At 37.3% G+C, this 18,503-nt stretch overlaps 1 protein-coding gene across 3 annotated transcripts in view; it reads right to left on the bottom strand.

Moving 5' to 3' along the window:
• Positions 1-1,130: 1,130 nt before the first annotated feature.
• Positions 1,131-18,503, bottom strand: part of SLC35A1 (solute carrier family 35 member A1) — a 39,509-nt gene continuing 22,136 nt past the window's right edge. For 2 of the 3 annotated variants that reach the window (XM_003258317.3, XM_030809462.1), the window contains exons 3-8: positions 12,852-13,011; positions 12,215-12,367; positions 7,029-7,095; positions 4,891-5,067; positions 4,305-4,439; positions 1,131-2,067 (exon numbers count right to left, since the gene is read on the bottom strand). In XM_003258317.3, coding sequence (XP_003258365.1) covers positions 1,940-2,067; positions 4,305-4,439; positions 4,891-5,067; positions 7,029-7,095; positions 12,215-12,367; positions 12,852-13,011 — 820 coding nt within the window. In that variant the 3' untranslated portion in view covers positions 1,131-1,939. The remainder of the gene's footprint in view (positions 2,068-4,304; positions 4,440-4,890; positions 5,068-7,028; positions 7,096-12,214; positions 12,368-12,851; positions 13,012-18,503) is intronic. The other variant, XM_003258318.3, reaches the window with a different exon arrangement.

The raw sequence follows: 18,503 nt of genomic DNA, 5'->3' as shown, positions 1-18,503 counted from the left end.
TAAAAATACAAAAAAAGTAGCCAGGCGTGGTGGCGGGCACCTGTAGTCCCAGGTACTTGGGAGGCTAAGGCAGGAGAATGGCATGAACCCGGGAGGCGGAGCTTGCAGTGAGTCAAGATTGCGCCACCGCACTCCAGCCTGAGTGACAGGGTGAGACTCTGTCTCAGAAAAATAAGTAAAAAATAAATATATATATATATATATATATACACACACACACACACACACACACACAGACACACACAGGTAACTCTTTGTGTGTGAATTTAGGAACTAAATACATTTTAATAGGAAGAAATTAATTACTTGTAAAGACATTATATTAGGATCTTTTTGTAAAATGTCCATTAATTCAACCGTAATTTGAAATGGAGTTTCTTATAGTTTCCTTCATGTATCTTCATATTTTTGTGTGGCTTCATTAGATAACATGAGCATGGCTTAGGAAACAAGAGTAGGATGTGATGTGTTTGATCAGTACGGCCATTCTCATCAGCCAGCATTTCCATTCAGGTCTGCTATAATTTATTCTAAATGTTGCTAATAGTAGTCTTTTGAATACCAGTGACGGTCTATTTAGCAAGTTAGCACAACTGAAGCTTCTCTAGTTAGAGTGGAAATTGTTTCGTATTAGCAATTATGGCTTACCTTCTTAGTCCTAGGAAAGATTCAGCCTTGCAGTTCCAATTTAAGTGAATTAGCTCCCAGATAGCTAATTTTCGACTTCAAAGTAGTGTTGAATTTTTCTTAGCATAAACCAGCCATGGGATAAAAATGTAAAGTAGGGACATGTTTTACACATCCCATATCCCTCTCTACTTGTTTGAAGAAACCTTCCCCTTCCAAGATCAGTAGTGTCTTCCTGAGTATTTGAATCGTGAGTGAAACCATACAGGAACAGTAATGGGTAAAGCCAAATCTTTACAAAAGCTGAAAAGACTGTTCATTAATTCTTAGAACCTAGACGCCTGTAGCCCTGATTGTGGACCTTCTTAAAAATTCTTTTTTGCTTAAGGCTTGCCAGAGTTGATTTGCAGCCAGAGAACCCTAACCGATACAATTCTACATATAGAAAATAAAAGTGCATTATCTTAATGGTGATATCTATAATATAAAGCGATTAAACAGAATTCATACAAATAAAGTTTATTGCTGAATTTCCCCATTAACATTATAGAAAACACTGAAATTTCACAAATTATTGAGAGCCCAACAGTTAAAACATACTTTATTTAAAAAAGTACAAAAGTGACATTAGAAATTTTTTTGAAGAAACGTGTATCATCTAACAGCAAAGAAAAATGAACCAGATAATGAATGGCACAAATATAGCACTAAAGGGGTACTCGGTCACCACCTAGAAATTATTGTCCGAGTTATGAAATAGATTCATTTTGAGAAGTTACACATTCAGTTTGTTTATGAACTAGCCTGTCTTGTTTCTGCCTCTTGTAAGAAAAGAGCTAGGTCTTTATGCTGCTAGAACAAAATACTATACATGAATTGGAGAATAAGGAGGGGTCATCCTTCTCCCCCGTACCTGAACAAGAGAACAGTTAGTACAGAAATGGCTTTGGCACTTTAACCCTTAGACATTGTCCCAAACCTTGTTACTTGAGTATTGTAGCCTCACCATGATTTTTTTTTAACACCGTATCATCTCCATACTTTTTATTTACAAATTATATATATACACACATAATAAAATTCCTTCATTCTAAAACAACAGTTAGACCCCAAACAGGTCTATGTTAAGTTTCTATATTAGCAGTTCACTCAGATAGCTTTGTTTGTTGTTGTTTCCACATAACAGCACTGATCTTCATTCTTATGCCATAGTTAATTTTTTATTTGTTTATGCTACCTTCTGAGATTGACTTAAGGCTCTAGTTTAATTCAAATGGTTTAGTCTTAAAAGGAGTCTCACGTGAGGCTAAAATCACACACCAATAACTCTCTCCTTTGAAGCTGTTTCTCCTTGTTGGATGGATGTAGTGTCTTGTCTGGGTAATCCATAGAGATATATGGAAACACATACAAGAAGAGTACCCAGGGCAAAGGTGAGTGCTGAAAAGAAAAAAAAAAAAAAAACAGCTTTATCTGTATGTGTGTCTTTAAAACGCCTAATGATCAGTTTAAAATTTTGGAAACTCTTAATTGTGGGTTTATGCTATCAGATCATATTTTTATGATGGCAAGGTTTAGAAAGGTCTTCCATTACAGCTAAAAAAAAAAAAGGAGAGGGGGAGGCAGGGCGGGTAAAATCAAGGCAGTGTTGAGCACTGATTACAGACTTTTTAGAACATGAGTATGCCTAACTGACACTATCTGACCACTCTGACAAAGAACATACTAATTTCCCTATAAAATAATATAATTTTTTTTAAATGTAAGTATAAATATATGTAAGTACAAAAGAAAATGTGGTAGGATTGGCTTTTCCGTGATACCAGGAACCTGTGAAAGTTTAGCGTAAAAGACAGGTGACCAATCATTCAAACCATTGATAATTTCTTCATAGGAGATGAGGCGATAATTTACTGAATAAACTACATTTCCTACTTACTAGTCTTAACCCTTTTTTCATCTTTTTTTTTTTTTTTTTCTTGAGATGGAGTTTCGCTTTTGTTGCCCAGGCTGGAGTGCAATGGTGCAATCTCGGCTCACTGCAACCTCTGCCTCCCGGGTTCAAGCAGTTCTCCTGCCTCAGCCTCTCGAGTAGCTGGGAGGAGCATGCGCCACCATGCCCAGCCAATTTTGTATTTTTAGTAGAGACAGGATTTCTCCACGTTGGTCAGGCTGGTCTCGAACCCCCAACCTCAGGTTATGGCCCGCCTCGGCCTCCCAAAGTGCTGGGATTACAGACATGAGCCACCATGCCCGGCGCCTCTTTTCATCTTAATCTTAAAAATCAGGATGCAAGAAACCGAATTATAACTTGTCCTAACTTGACAAATAAATATATATGACATCAAGCTTTATTTTAGTTCATTCCTAACTAAAAAAGACCAGCTTTGCCTTCAAAAAAGGGGAAGGTAGGATAAAAACTTGCATCTAAACAGTTAACTGATTGCTAAGACATGCTAGTTGACCATCAGTAAGAACATTAAACAAAAGCATTTTATACTGTTCCTATATATTTCTTATGAGCAATGGTATAAGGATTTTGTTGAACATAAAGATAGATCAGAATTACAGCTAAAAGTTCACCCAAATCAGGTAGAAAAACATCTAAGGGAAAGCCTATAAGTACCTGATACTGAACTGGTAAGTGGTTGGTAAGTAGTGCCAAGCACTACTCCAAGCACTTCACCTGAAAACACCCCTAGGCAATAGGTGATATTATTCCCATTTTACAGATGAAGAAAGTGTCACCCAGGGAATATAACTTCCCCAAGGTTGCAGAGTTAAGAAATGGTACAGGCAAGATTTGCCACACACTATACATGGTCTAAAATTTCTACAACACTGGTGTTTCCCCATTTCCATTTATAGACTAGACAGGGGTCAATTTAAAAATGAAATGTAAACATAAGCCAGGTCTCTTTTACTTAATATATTTAACAGATATTCTTCATACATTGGTTTACATTATAATAATTGATCAGTAAAGAAAATTATTACACTATAAAAGCACCCTGAAATGTTAAGTCAATATCATTGCTTAAATAATTTAGAAGCCAAATTAATGCTGGGTGTGAGAGTTGGGAAAATTATCTTAGGACTAACAAAGCAGTGGTACTGGAATGCCACCTATATTAACGAGTTTTGTATTAATTACATATTGAATGAAACAAAGATATAAAAGACAAAATCTAGACTTTGATTCTTTTCAAAACCGTCTCACACCCAAATCCAAAGCAGTTGGAAAGTACAAGCTGAGGGAGGACTAGAAGATGTTTTCTACATTCTTCTAAATAATAAGCCAATATAGTTTAAACTGACTGCTGAAAATAATTTCCTAAAGTCTTTATATGTATTTCCTTGAGTACCTTCTCACATTCAGACACTCAAGTTGTCCTATGTATAATATCTAAAAATACAGAGAGGCCTTGACTGCAAAAAAAAGTCCCCCACTTTCACATAGAACCACCACCCCTCATCTTAACCTCTAAGACAAACAACCAAAGTACTGCTTAGCCACATCCCACACAACTATGAACAGCTGTACTGGTGGAATAAACTGTAGTAACAAAAGCTAGGAATTTCTGTAAACAGTATGGCCAACTGCCACTTTTAAATAAGGGATTAAAGGAAATGGGAGGCTCTTCCATGTTAGAAACTCAACACAACCTAAGACATACTTATCTGTAATCCAAACAGCATTACTGAAGCAATGGTGGAAAGGACAATGGCCGCTGCTGCAGAAAAGCCTTTCATGATGTTGTCTGTGTACTTAACCACAACGGAAGTGTAGAGGCCACCAACACTTGCAAGAACTTGTATACAGAAAGAAAGAAAATCTTATCACTCAAATAAATGAAACATTACATAATGGTGAGGCAATTTTCATCCCCAGAGATGCCATACTAATTTACCTAGGAAAAGGAAAATACTGTTTCCCTAGAAGGAGCCATCTGAGGGTTTGTACTAAAATTGAGTGGTAGTTCCTATATAACACTGTTTTTCCAAAACAATGCCCAGAGGGCTATGTGGTCTACTAAATTTTACACATTTTTTGCTAATATGTTAGATATTTGGGGGCACTGCTATCCCAAAGCAATTTTGCCTTCACAATCAAAACTAAGTCAATAAAATGAAAATTATATTCAAACTGGTATTTACAGTATCAAAGGATTAATTTCAAAATGTTATAACAGCTTAAAATGGACATCTAACTTAAAAAAAAATAAAGGATCTACTAAGAACCTTTAATTCCTGGATACTTACAGATGACAAACCAGACATAATATGTGTAACCATAGAAAAATCCTTTTTCTTTAATTTCAGCTCCATCTGACAAGTAGACGCCAACTAATGTCACAATAATCCCTGATAGATACATTTGAATGTTTCTCACCCAAAGAGAAGTATCTGAACTCTTTAAAACTTTTTCAAAATATACTCCTGAAAGAAGAAAATTAGACATGCAAATATTAAAGATTACTATAAATTAACTTAAAATGTCTTTCATTTAGAACAATACCCTAGAGATACATAAAGTATATGATTTGGGGAACAAAACATACTTTACTTAAATGTGCATTTATTATGTAGGTTGTGTGACACATGGCATACTGTACATTATAAATTTATGTTTTTACAGACTATATAGAATAATAACTAATTATAAGTTATTATAAGCTACATTTAACAGAAGGCTGTTAAATTAAGACAGTTTCTGCCTTTATTATAGCAGGAAGACCACAAAAGCTCTCTGTACTACTTAATGCCAGTATATTATTTGCTTTGGTCAGCTGAAAAACTACATTAAGAGTGAATTATCTTAATCACATCCCTGTAATATCTGCCTACTAATGAATACTCCTAATTCTGCAATATAATCTATAATCACCACTAGGAATCTTTTCAGAGTAACAACCAAAATTTAAGTAGAATTTGCTGTGTAAAGCCATTTTCCCTTAAAGCAGGGTTCCACAAGCCAAGTTCATACACAAGGTCAGAAGGATCATGAACTCCCCAACTGGATAATAAATTTTGTGTATATGTGCATTTTTCTGGAGTTGAAGGTCCATAGATTTTTTCAGATACTTCAAAGGAGTACATGATACCCCTCCCCCACAAAAGTCCCCTATCTCTCTGGATTTATGCTTAAAATGAATGTATATTTTACAAAGCCATTAAAGATTTTAGTTATAAACATCATGTTAGAGACTTAGGAACTGCCAGTTACTTATCAACTAAAAAGTCTAATGAAAAACAAGATTATTTTTGATGAGTCTGTGTTGGAATGGGAACATAAAATAGCTATTCTTATTTTCACCTCTGATCAGTTACCCTAAACACAGAGAGATATTAAACCACCCTCCATTTCCTCAACTGTGTATTAAGAGAGTGAACTAATAAAATGTTGGACATAATCATTTAACTGTTCAAAATATTGCAAAAAATCAAATAGTATATTTTTTAGGTAACTCAATTTTTGTTCCCAATTTGTTGGTTTCTAGAACACAATGCTATCAGTAAGTATATTCCTGAATTTATATTTTCCCCTCCTATAAAACATCTTATTTACAAGCAGTATTTCACTTCTGTATTCAGCCTGCTTTCCTAGTCAAAAATAGAGTTCTGACTTGAAATAGGTACAAATAAAGATAAATAATAAAGATGTATAGCTGTAACTAATATATTCTACTAAAAGCTTTAAGCAGAATATATTAAAAACTAAACTTTCATCTCTGCTGTAACTATTTCTAAAACTTTTTTTATGTTACACTTAATATTCATACTTTCTTATCTTGATGCATTGGAGGAGTGCTTGTCCCTACACATACAACGCCAGACTTCCATGGATTGTTGATGTTAGTGATTTTGTGTTGTCTTTCCTCCCTGTTTGGTTGTTAGTTTTATATATTATGTTTTCTAAGGTACTCTCGACCCACCTCATGATCCTACTCCATAGCTCCTAACCTGTTAAAGCAGAGAAAGAACTTGAGGTTATAGGGGAAAAAAAAGATACTTAGCTGGTAACATTAACAACCTAAAGCAGCGGGATCTGACTTGAGGATAGTGGTAGTTCCAGAAAAAAGGAAAGGGCTTTCTGAAGGCTAATTTCCTCCATTTTCAGAGATGTTTTTTCATTTACTTTTGGGTTTTTGGCCAGACTGAGATGGTCAAGGATAACAGAAGTAGTTAACTGCAAGTATGAATAAGGGACTGAGTCTGAACTTAGTTGAACAATGCTATACATTTACTGGAAAAACAGCTGACATAAAACTAAATATAAGCAAGAAGATAAAGTTTAATGGGAATAAAACTGAGAAAGCAAGATAAACTAGACTGGTGTCTAAAGTTTGATGTTTTCGAAAAATATGACAAAAGAATAAAACAATGCTTTCATGATTTACCTGCAAATCCTGAGCACAATACAGCAATAGCTATAGCGCCAAACCCTAATAATGGATTTTGTTCCACCTGCAATATTAATTAAGTTATTTTTAGTGACTAATAGAGTTCATCCAAGAGTCCAAACAAATAAATACAAAAATCTGTGTTACAGTCTTACTAAAAGTATATTCCACATCAGACACAGCTATTCTACAGAATAAGACAAACAAAAAGACCATTCCAGAAATTAACCAGGGCACTTGGCTTAAGTGAAAAATGTGTCCCTCAAATCACAGCCATAGTATATGCTTAATACAATGTGTGCCCACTGTTTCCTAATACCAATAAGCACTCTAGCATGAACTTTTGAACAGGCCAAGTCAGCATGCTACTTAATTTTAATTTCTATTATCACTCTAATGTAAGAGCTTATAGCATCAATCCTGAAAATGATAACAATTTAACTTATTTATTCCTCATCACCTACAGGATAAAGTGCTGCCTCTTAAGACTCCCCAATTTATTGAATTTTTAGTATACCTTCTGTGTACCACATACATTGTCTATACATACTGCTATGGTTTGAATGTCTACTTCAAAACGCATGTTGAGATTTAATTGCTGTTTTAACAGTATTAAGAGGTGGGCATTTAAGAGATGATTAGATCATGAAGGCTCTGTCCTCAAGAAGGGATTGATGCCATTACTGAGTGAATGAGTTAGTTATTGAGGGAGCAAGTTTCTGATAAAAAGGATGAGTTCAGCCCGCTTCCCTCTTTGTCACATGGGATCGCTTCTGCCTTCTGCCATAGAATGACCCTCACCAGATGCCAGCAGCGCGTTCTGGACTTCCCAGCCTCCAGAACCATGGGCCAAATAAACTTCTGTTATGAGTTGCCCACTCTGTGTATTCTGTTATAGCAGCAGAAAATGGACTAAGACACATACTAAATGAATAAAGAAGATTATAATACACAGCTCTGTTATGTATAGGCAAAATTGACAAGTAGATATAACCAAAATAGTGTGAGACCAGTGCTCACAGATCTAAGTATATGGGTCCTAACCCTCTGTTTCACTTTATTTTCTTTCTTTTCTAAACTGTCAGGAGCTTTCATCAGTCTTTCCTGAAAGATAAATACTATCTCAATAGTATCATTGAAATTAGAGGGTTGAGATTCATGACTGTAATATGACAAGGAAGTATATACGTTGTTCAGAATAAATAAGCCTGATATAAGAAAAGTGCCACTTTATGGTACCTGAGAGAGCAAGCTTGGTCTAAAATGTTTGCATGAAGATAAAGGGAGAAACAGAAGATACTGTAGACCAGTGGTTCTCAAAGTATGGACCCCAGATCAGCAGCAGTGGCACCACTGGGGGTTTGTTAGAAATAAAAACTGTCAGGCTCTACCCCAGACCTACTGAACCATAAACTATGGGAATGGGCCTAGCAATCCGTTTCAACCAGCCTTCCAGTTGATTCTGATGTACGCTAAAGTTTGAGAACCACTGCTATAGACTATGCATTATTAACAAGGATACTTTCCTAATACAAATTTCAAGACTGGCATAGATAGAATAAAATCATAGTGTGAGATACCACCTATCCCAACATCTGCTGGGAAGCTCAAACTGCTAAAAATAGAGTGCCTGATAAATTCTTGACTTAACTTTCCTGCCAGTTTAATCTCTCTACAGTTAGGAAAAATAGTGATGGAAACGGCTTATCTGGACTTGATTCTGACAAGAAACTGCTGGGTGATGAAGCAGATGTGATGGAAACTTTGGAAGAAAGCAACCATGTGATCTGAGCATGAGCCAAACACAGCACAGTTAAGAGACATGTGCTCCAGTCCTGAATAAATCAAAATTCAAAAATGTAAAACTTCAAGTTAGAATTCCATGGCTCGTGAGAAGACCATTCAAGAGAGATTAAGAGTTACTGAAGAAGGAGATTCTGGTGAAGAGTAAAAAAAAGAATACATAAGGAAATCAACATGTCTAAATAAGGGCATCTTCACTGAATTCTGATTTTACAAGAACAAAACCGAAGTATAGATCACCAAGAGGAATCTAACCAGGAATTTAAGAATAGTATCAAGGAATCGAAAACTCAGAATAAGTGGAGGCTTGCAAAAATACTGTAAGGCATTAAAGAAAGTTTTTTTTTTTTTTTTTTTTTTTTTTTTTTTTTTTTTTTTTTGAGACAGGATCTTGTGGTATAATCATGGTTCACTGCAGCCTCAACCTCCTCGGCTCAAGTGATCCTCCCACCTCAGCTTCCCAAGTAGCTGGGACTACAGGCATGCATCACCACATCTAGCTAACTTTTAAATTTTTTTGTAGAGACATGGTCTCACTATATTACCCAGGCTGGTCTTGAACTCCTGGGCTCAAGCAATTCTCGACCCACCTAGACTACCTAGCTAAATAAATTTAAAAGACTATCAAGAAAAGTAGGTGAGTTAGTGTATATAAAGCATTTAGATATAAAGCACTAGATAATGCTAGTATTTAGTGCAATATAAATGATTGCAGCTATTATTGTTACATTGATTACCAGCAAAATGTTAGAACAGATTTAGAGATGACTTGTACTTAAAAAGTTTAATGGTCATCAGTGGATAACAGTGTGACTTCACTAAGTGTGAAACATACCAGATTTCCTTACTGAAAGGACTCCTAATGTTAAGTGATGAGGGGAATTCCATAGAGATAATGTTTGGCAAGAAATGTGACAGACTTGCATATTATCATCATTATTATTATTATTGAGACGGAGTCTCGCACTGTCACTCGAGCTGGTGTGCAGTGGCGCGATCTTGGCTTTCACTGCAACCTCTGCCTCCCAGGTTCAAGCGATTCCCTTGCCTCAGCCTCCTGAGTAGCTAGGATTACAGGCACCCGCCACCACGCCCAGCTAAGTTTTTGTATTTTTAGTACAGACAGGGTTTCACCAGGTTGGCCAGGCTGGTCTCGAACTCCCGACCTGATGATCTGCCCGCCTCAGCCTCCCAAAGTGCTGGGATTACAGGTGTGAGCCACTGCGCCCAGCTGCATAGTATTTTTATAGACAACACAGAAATGTAGTGAGGATAAAGGTACGATCCGTAAGTGCGTGAATGCTCATACAGAAAAATGCTAGTTAATTGAACAAAATCAAGCTAGACCATCAACCAATACCAACTTGCCAGGCATACAGATAAGCCACGTTAGAAACAGATCCTCCAGCCGTAGTCAAGCCTTCAGCTGACTGCAGCCCTAGCCAATATCTTGACTGCAACCTCAAGCCAGAACCAGCTAGCTAAGGCACCCTCAAATTCCTGACCCATAAAAACTATGAGAGATGGTATGTTCAGTAAGCAAGAAAAAGATCAAGCTAGAGAGAATTCTAAAAGTACAGCCACAGAACTCTAGTCCTGTTCTATCTAAAATTTTCATTAAAGACCCAGAAGGCATATTTTTTTGACTCTGGAAAGCGTAGTACCCAAAGGAGAAGCTAATAATGGGTAAGAACTGGAAAGAACTCAAGGGGCTGAGCAATGACCCAAAGCTAACAAGAGCTTAATAAATACAAACTCAACCTGCATTCTGGTTTAGAATGAGCCAGAGTTTGAGTTCTAGTGTCAAGGAGAGTCTATTCCAGTCCTGACACTTGGAACCCACTTAACCAGTATTGGAGGAGTGCATGGCAGTGCAGACAGATTGAGGGAACAGTGGGGTGAGAGGGATACAAGATACATTCGAGACAAACTATTTGGGTGACACAGTTACATGTAGTGGTTTATGATCAATTGTAAAATACTTTGCCTGCCCCCCAGAAATTAACAGTCATGTACCACATAATGACATTTCAGTCCATGATGAACCACATATAAAACAGCGGTCCTGTAAGATAAAACTATATTTGTACCTTTTCTATGTTTATGTACACCAAACTTACCACTGTGTTACAACTGGCTACAGTATTCAGCACAGTAACATGCTGCAGAAGTTTGTAGCCTAGGAACAATAGGCTATACTGTACAGCCTAGATGTGTAGTAAGTAGTCTATACCACCTAGATTTGTGTAAGTATACTCCATGATGTTTGCACAACAGTGAAATCACCTAATGATGCCATCTCTCAGAACCCTGAACTTATATTCTTTGTTAAGCGATGCATGACTGTATAACAAGTCTCCAGTATTCAGAACAAAGGTGTAATTACCAAGCTGTGCCTCATATTACTTAGACAACATTGGGAGACAGTGGAATTTTAGGATATATTGAGAAACAATGACAGATGAATGCACCTAGGAGAAAAATATAAGGAAAAGTGTAGGGGCAGAAGGCAGGGATCAGGAAGTCTCTGTCTAGAAACCATATTATAGAAAGAAACAGTAGGGTTTTAATTGGGGAAGGAGGAAACCTGGAGGGTGGGGATATGATACTGTTCACAAGCACTGTACATCCCAGCCGCCTTCCATTCCTAAGAGAACCATAGTCCGTTTGCTAAAAGTTAAATATTCAACTGTAGGAAACTTCTGACCTTCACAAAACTATTCACTGGCATCCCATTTCCTGTTTCTCTTTGGGGAAATAACTGATTGAGGCATACAATATAAGAAAAAAAATCACGTATGTATCTTAGCATTAACTCTTTAAAAATCAGTTATGTACCTTCACATTAACTCTTAAAAACTAAAGATAATTATCAATTATCAGTAAGAACACTCCCCTTGTCATCCCGATCGCTGACAGTAGGGAGATGTGCCAGAGACTGACAGTTGAGAGAGAAGATGAAAACTAGATGCAGAAAAACCTTGCCCCGTGTTTCTGAGATGTTTGAGGTCTAGAAGTTCTAAACATATACAGTATGGAAACTGGCACAGTTGTGGTCACAAGTTAGCTATTAACTAATTTAGGACAAGTTCCTTCACCTCTTTGGGGACTGTCATCCATAAAATGGAAGGGACGGAATACATTATTTCTAAGGTACCTTCCATCTCTAACATATTTTTGCATCTTCTCTTCTGAGAAACAACCAATAAGTATTATTATCCCTAATAATATGCTAAAGAAAAAAGGCCTATCTATAAGGCAAAAGTTATTTTAAATCAAAGAAATGTAGTCATGCTGCATGCATCAATGTAACTGAACAGTATAAGACTTAAGGAAGTTTTCTATTTATGGGAAGTTACGGTGTGCATTTTGTTTCTTACCACAACTTTTGTAGCTTGGGCTGGTTTCCACTGTACAAGCGTGACTCCAGCACACAGCATAAAAACTGAAACCCACTGTAATTTGCTGAGTGTCCGGTTTAACATTAAAACAGTGCACAAAGCAGTACACGGAATCTTTAACTGGTAGGTCACCTAAAAAAAAAGAATAAATTAATAAATTCAGTTAATGTTAGTCTCTGATACAAATATTTCTGCTATCATTGATACAATTATCAATAAAAAATATTTGATAATGGCTGGGCATGGTGGCTCACACTTGTAATCCCAGAACTTTGGGAGGCCGAGGCGGGTGGTGGATCACGAGGTCTGGAGATCGAGACCATCCTGGCCAACATAATGAAACTTCGTCTCTACTAAAAATACAAAAAATTAGCTGGGTGTGGTGGCATGGGCCTATAGTCCCAGCTACTCAGGAGGCTGAGGCAGGAGAATCGCTTGAATCTGGGCAACGGAGATTGCAGTGAGCTGAGATCACGTCACTGTACTCCAGCCTGGGCGAAAGAGCGAGACTCCATCTCAAAAAAAAAAAAAAAATTGATAATATGATAAAGAGTTAATAAAAACTCTTTTTACCATAAAAGATTCTGTGCTTTTCATTATCATTAACTCCACTTACCTGGTACACTGCTGCATCCAGATTGCTAAGAGCTAGGAAAGCCATGTTGTTCTGAACAGCATACACTAACGATGGCACACTTAACTTCAACAGCTCCTTGGGGCTCCCCAAGACATTTTCTCTTAAAGATGCTTTGAATCTACCCAGACTACCAGTTTCTCTTTGAAAACAAAAGGGGGAGATGAGAGGGTGGTAAGGAAGAAAATTAAAGAGCATTATTTTAATAAGACTTCTTCAAACACAGGACAGGCATACTATGTTTGCTGTAATTTAGCAAACTAATAATTTCTAACTAGTTTTAGATTAAAAGAAACATACCAATAATGTATCCTCTTTAAAAAATTATAGTTCTGTTTGGGAAAATATGACAACATCTAGATTTACCACTATCAATCTCTAGTCAAAGCTCTGAGAGATTTTGAGTATATTAAATAATGAGATTAGGAAAACAAAATTGTTGATATTACCTATAAAAAAATTCATCCCCTGCTACTTTAACTGTATTTCATCAAGTTCACCCTGATTACTTTTTAACTGATCAGTTTGCATATTCATTTTTATTTTTATATTTATTTTTGAGATGGAGTCTTGCTGTGTCGCCCTGGCTGGAGTGCAGTGGCACTATCTCAGCTCACTCCGCCTCCCGTGTTCAAGTGATTCTCCTGCCTCAGCCTCCTGAGTACCTGGGATTACAGGCACCCACCACCACACCAAGCTAAATTTTTTGTATTTTTAGTATTGTTGGCCAGGCTGGTTTCAAACTCCTGACCTCAAGTGATCTGCCCACCTCAGCCTCCCAAAGTGCTGGGATTACAGGCGTGAGCCACTGCACCTGGCCTATTTTTAAAGTTTTTTTTTAAATTATAATAGATTTAATTGCAAATAAAAAGGCTTTGGTAGTTCGTTAAGTGGGTTAGGAAGAGTCAGGTCAGTATTATTTATAAATGAATTTAGTCCTTATGAAATATAGTAGATAATAAATCCTTATGTAAGAATATTCTCATCGTACTTTATATCTGTATAATTCTGTAGCAGATCTGAATAATTTACTAACTCCAACAAAAGTAAACTGTATCTCTAATGTACATAAAGTTTACTATTTGCATATTGATTATGCATGCTCTTAACTATTATTTTTGCTATTATTATTTCAGAAGGACGTGGCTAATCTGGCTTATATTTCCTGTATCATAAATCAGCTCATTGATTTCCTGAAAATAAAAATAAAGCAATGTTTTATAATAAGCACCAATACCCCAAAAAAGTGCTTTATAATAATGGTCCTAACTGCAGCTCACGATATCCTTAAGAAAACCATAATACTTTGTTGGTGAAATAGCTCTATTCCAACTCAAAGTTTGATAATCACAATGAGATTCTGTATTTTTGGTTAATATATTAGAATCAACAGTTGTGAGTTGAAGTTTTTCATTTTTAAATGCTGCAAATATAATTACCCAAGTTCTGAGAGAAAGCAAAAAGTTCATTATATTAAATTGACTAACCTGTGCCTATTTATTTGCTGTAGAACATTCTACCTCCAAGGAAATGCTTAATTAATAAGACAGGAACTTTGACCTAAGCCACAGAAACAAAAGACATCCTCCTTAGTTACAGATCTCTTTGTGTTACCAAATCCAAACCCACACCACAGTGTTAAGTCTATATGCTGAAAAGCGATGCACACAGCCTGGTGGTGGACTACAAACTCTATTCGAAAAGCATAATACCAAAAATACCACAGATTTTCCACCAAAAAATTATGTAGGAGAGTTTTCCAGGCGTCTGAAGATTGGCTCTTTAAACTAATGTTTGGCTTTTTTTTTAACTGCTTAATGCAAATCTAAGATGCCCCATATACTTTCCTTACATCTTTGTTGTTTTGTTTTTTGAGACAGAGTCTTTCTCTGTCACCCAACCTGGAGCGCAATGGTGCGATCTCGGCTCACTGCAACCTCCATCTCCCAGGTTCATGGATTCTCCTACCTCAGCCTTCTGAGTAGCTGCGACTACATGCACAGGCCCCTACGCCTGGCTTATTTTTGTATTTTTGGTAGAGACAGGGTTTCACCATGTTGGCCAGGCTGGTCTCAAACTCCTGACCTTAAGTGATCCTCCCGCCTCAGCCTCCCAAAGTGCTGGAATTACAGGCATGAGCCACTGCACCTGGCCAACATCTTAAATAGAGTATAAAGAATAATTTTCAAAATGTTTTCTCCTCAATTATAAAACTGATGAAAAAATTAGAGAAAAAGAGATTAAAATGTAAAATAATAACCTTAATAAGGTGATATATCAGAGAAGATAACTGAACATTATAATTATCTCTAGTATCATGATAGCATAGATATAAATTTTACAGACTGTGTGAAGTGCAAGTTTTAGTGCCCTTCTAAAATGCTGACTCATACACGGATGATGTGTCTTTAAGGTGATACCCAAAAGGAACTGCTGAGAGGTGGCTGTTTGTGCCCATGCTTCACACTCCTCCTCCTCCCATATTCATTTATCTCCTGGTGTAAGATTCTTCACGCTAAACCCTCAAAAGCTACAATATAATGGCTATTTATCCTTTCCCTAATCCCCAGCTATGGGCAATGCCATTTTACCTCCACCTGTGAAAAGATATTATAGCCTTGGTGGGTGTGGTGGCTCACACCTGTATCCCAGCTACTCAGGAGGCTGAGGCAAAAGGATCACTTGAGGCCAGGAATTGGAGACCAGCCCAAGTAACAGAGGAAAATCCCTTCTCTTAAAAAAAAAATTGCCAGGAGTGGTGGCACATGCCTATCATCCCAGCTACGCAGGAGGCTGAGGTGGGAGCATCGCTTGAGCCCAGGAGTTTGAAGCTACAGTGAGCTATGATGCCACCACCGCACTCCAGCCTGGGTGAAAGAGTAAGACACCATCTCTTTAAAAAAAAAGAAAAAAAAAGACATTAGAAGCCTTCAATGGAAATAAACAACCTTTTGACTCTCCGAAAAACAGGGTTGATCTCTTTGTCCTGTCAGAATATGGGCTACTTAAGGATCCAACTGCTACTCCAAATCATCACCATACCTGCACCAATAAAGCTGCTGTGGCCCCTTTTCTCCCCCCTCTTTTCTTTCTTATCACTTCTCCCTCACTTTTCGGCTTTCACATAAAAAGAAGGGCTTAGGAAACAAATTAGCAGCCAATCTAAGTACTCCTTTCCTTCAGTGGAGCAAAAAGTAAAGTACAGTGTGTCAGCATTAACCTTCAGATCTGTCTCTTTTGGCCATATCCTTTTTGTTGGATGCTTAGGAGCTATTTTTTCACTGTCAGGTTGGCCAAGGTGTCTTTTTCTGGTTCATTCTCTAATGTAGACATTAAAGAAAACAAGGTATACCAGAATGTTAATTGCTGGAAAGTGCAAATATCACTGTAGTACCAAAGATTATAGCAATGTTACATATTTTGAAATAAGTTACAAAAAAAACAGCAGAGGATGCTAAAAGAACTAGTAAAAGAGAATAACAGAAAAGTATCAGAAAGTAGACAGAGATTTAGGAGGTATTGTAAAGAATATGTGGGAATCTCACCACACAGAAAGTTTTAAAGAAGAGGGTAAATAATTTCAGTATTAATCAGGTTAAATCCTGCTTAAGTTAATGTATTTATTAAGAATACAGCTCTTAATCTTATATTTAGCTTTACTCACTGAAGTTATATAAAAGTAACAAGAGCAATATATCTGCTAGAAAACACTAGTAATCATCTTTTTACTATGAAAGAGACAGAAACAAATGATGAGTCCTAAATATACTGTAATATATTGTAAAAAGGTTACTTTTTCTTCTATTTTCCTGAACTTATATTTTCTGTTTTGGTTGTTTTTTTTTTTTTTTTTTTTTTGAGATGGAGTCTAGCCGTGTCACCCAGGCTGGAGTGCAGTGGTGTGATCTCGGCTCACTGCAACCTCCACCTCCTAGGTTCAAGCGATTCTCCTGCCTCAGCCTCCCAAGTAACTGGGACTATAGGTGCACACCACCACGTCTGGCTAATTTTTTGGATTTTTAGTAGAGATGGGGTTTTTCATCATTTTGGCCAGGCTGGTCTTTAACTCCTGACCAAGTGATCCACCCACCTTGGTCTCCCAAAGTGCTGGATTACAGGCGTGAGCCACCGTGCCTGGCCCTCAACTTACTTTCTTAGAAATCAAATCACAAGCACCTTAATGAGCACCTCTGTTAAAAACAAATTTATTAATTATATAAATGACATTGCTAGCTAGGACAAAAGAGCATATATAATAAAAAACATATATAAATTTCTTTTTAGATATAGTCTTCCTTGTTAAATTTTCTATTTGAACAATTCTTTTTATTTTTATCATTGGAGTAGACCCTGTGCAACCTTTGGTTACCTGAAGAAATTCTGAAGCTCCATGTTGACTGCAGAGAGATTCTGCTGCTGCCTCTCCCCCTAAATTTCCTATCAACCAGCTGAAACCATTCTTTCTGACATATGTTTGGTCAAAAGTAGGCCTCATTCTTCCAGCTACTGATCTAACAAGAACTACTAGGAGGCATAAAATCCTTGGCTAGGTTACCAAGTCACTGTGCAAAATGGAACACAGCAGAAGTTACTCATGAGCTTAAGAAAGTTAAATTTTGTTTATAAATTTCTTATCATCTACAAAGTTAAGTATAATTAACTCACTTAAAAGACTTTGATTGGCTGGGCACGGTGGCTCTCGCCTGTAATCCCAGCACTTTGGGAGGCCGAGGCGGGCAGATCACGAGGTCAGGAGATTGAGACCATCCTGACTAGCACAGTGAAACCCTGTCTCTACTAAAAATACAAAAAATTAGCCAGGTGTGCTGGCATGCACCTGTAGTCCCAGCTACTCGGGAGACTGAGGCAGGAGGATGGCATGAACCCGGGAGGCGGAGCTTGCAGTGAGCCGAGATCGCGCCACTGCACTCCAGCCTGGGCAACAGAGCTAGACTCTGTCTCAAAAAAAAAAAAAAAAAAAAAAAAAAGACTTTGAGAGGCTAGGTTAAAAAACCAATAATGAGGTCAACTTGAGGACAAAAATGCCCTTCATATGAGGGACATGATTTTTACTTCCTCCCCAACACCCTGAACCCATTATAGCATGGGTACAAAAGGGTACTGAAAATGTAAACCCAGAAGGAGAAATAAACAAAGCCGGATAATCTGTAAGTATTTGACAGATACATCAATTTTTCTAGGTAATACTATGAAACAGTAAAATAATTTTCTCTGGTCTTAATATGGATATGTAGTTCAAAGTTAAGATATATTTATTTGGTTTGTTACTAAACACACCCAAAGTATATGTACATTAACATTTACACATCCTGCTAGGGATAGTCTTTATAAACTATGGTGAATAGCAAACAATAAAAAGTTGTTTGAGCTGGCACAGCGGCTCACACCTATAATCACAGCATGCTGGGAGGCCATGGCAGGTGGATTGCTTGAGTCCAGGAATTTGAGACCAGCCTGGACAACATGGCAAAACCCCATGTCTACAAAATTAGCTGGGTGTGGTGGTGCGCACCTATAATCCCAGCTACTGGGCAGGCTGAGGCAGAAGGATTGCTTGAGCCCAGGAAGCGATGGTTGCAGTAAGTCAAGATCATGCTACTGCACTTCAGCCTG

Source organism: Nomascus leucogenys, chromosome 3, assembly GCF_006542625.1.
Source record: "Nomascus leucogenys isolate Asia chromosome 3, Asia_NLE_v1, whole genome shotgun sequence".
Classification (NCBI taxonomy): domain Eukaryota; kingdom Metazoa; phylum Chordata; class Mammalia; order Primates; family Hylobatidae; genus Nomascus; species Nomascus leucogenys.
The sequence above is the reverse complement of the archived record's forward strand: the minus strand, read 5'-3'. Positions and strand labels throughout refer to the sequence as shown.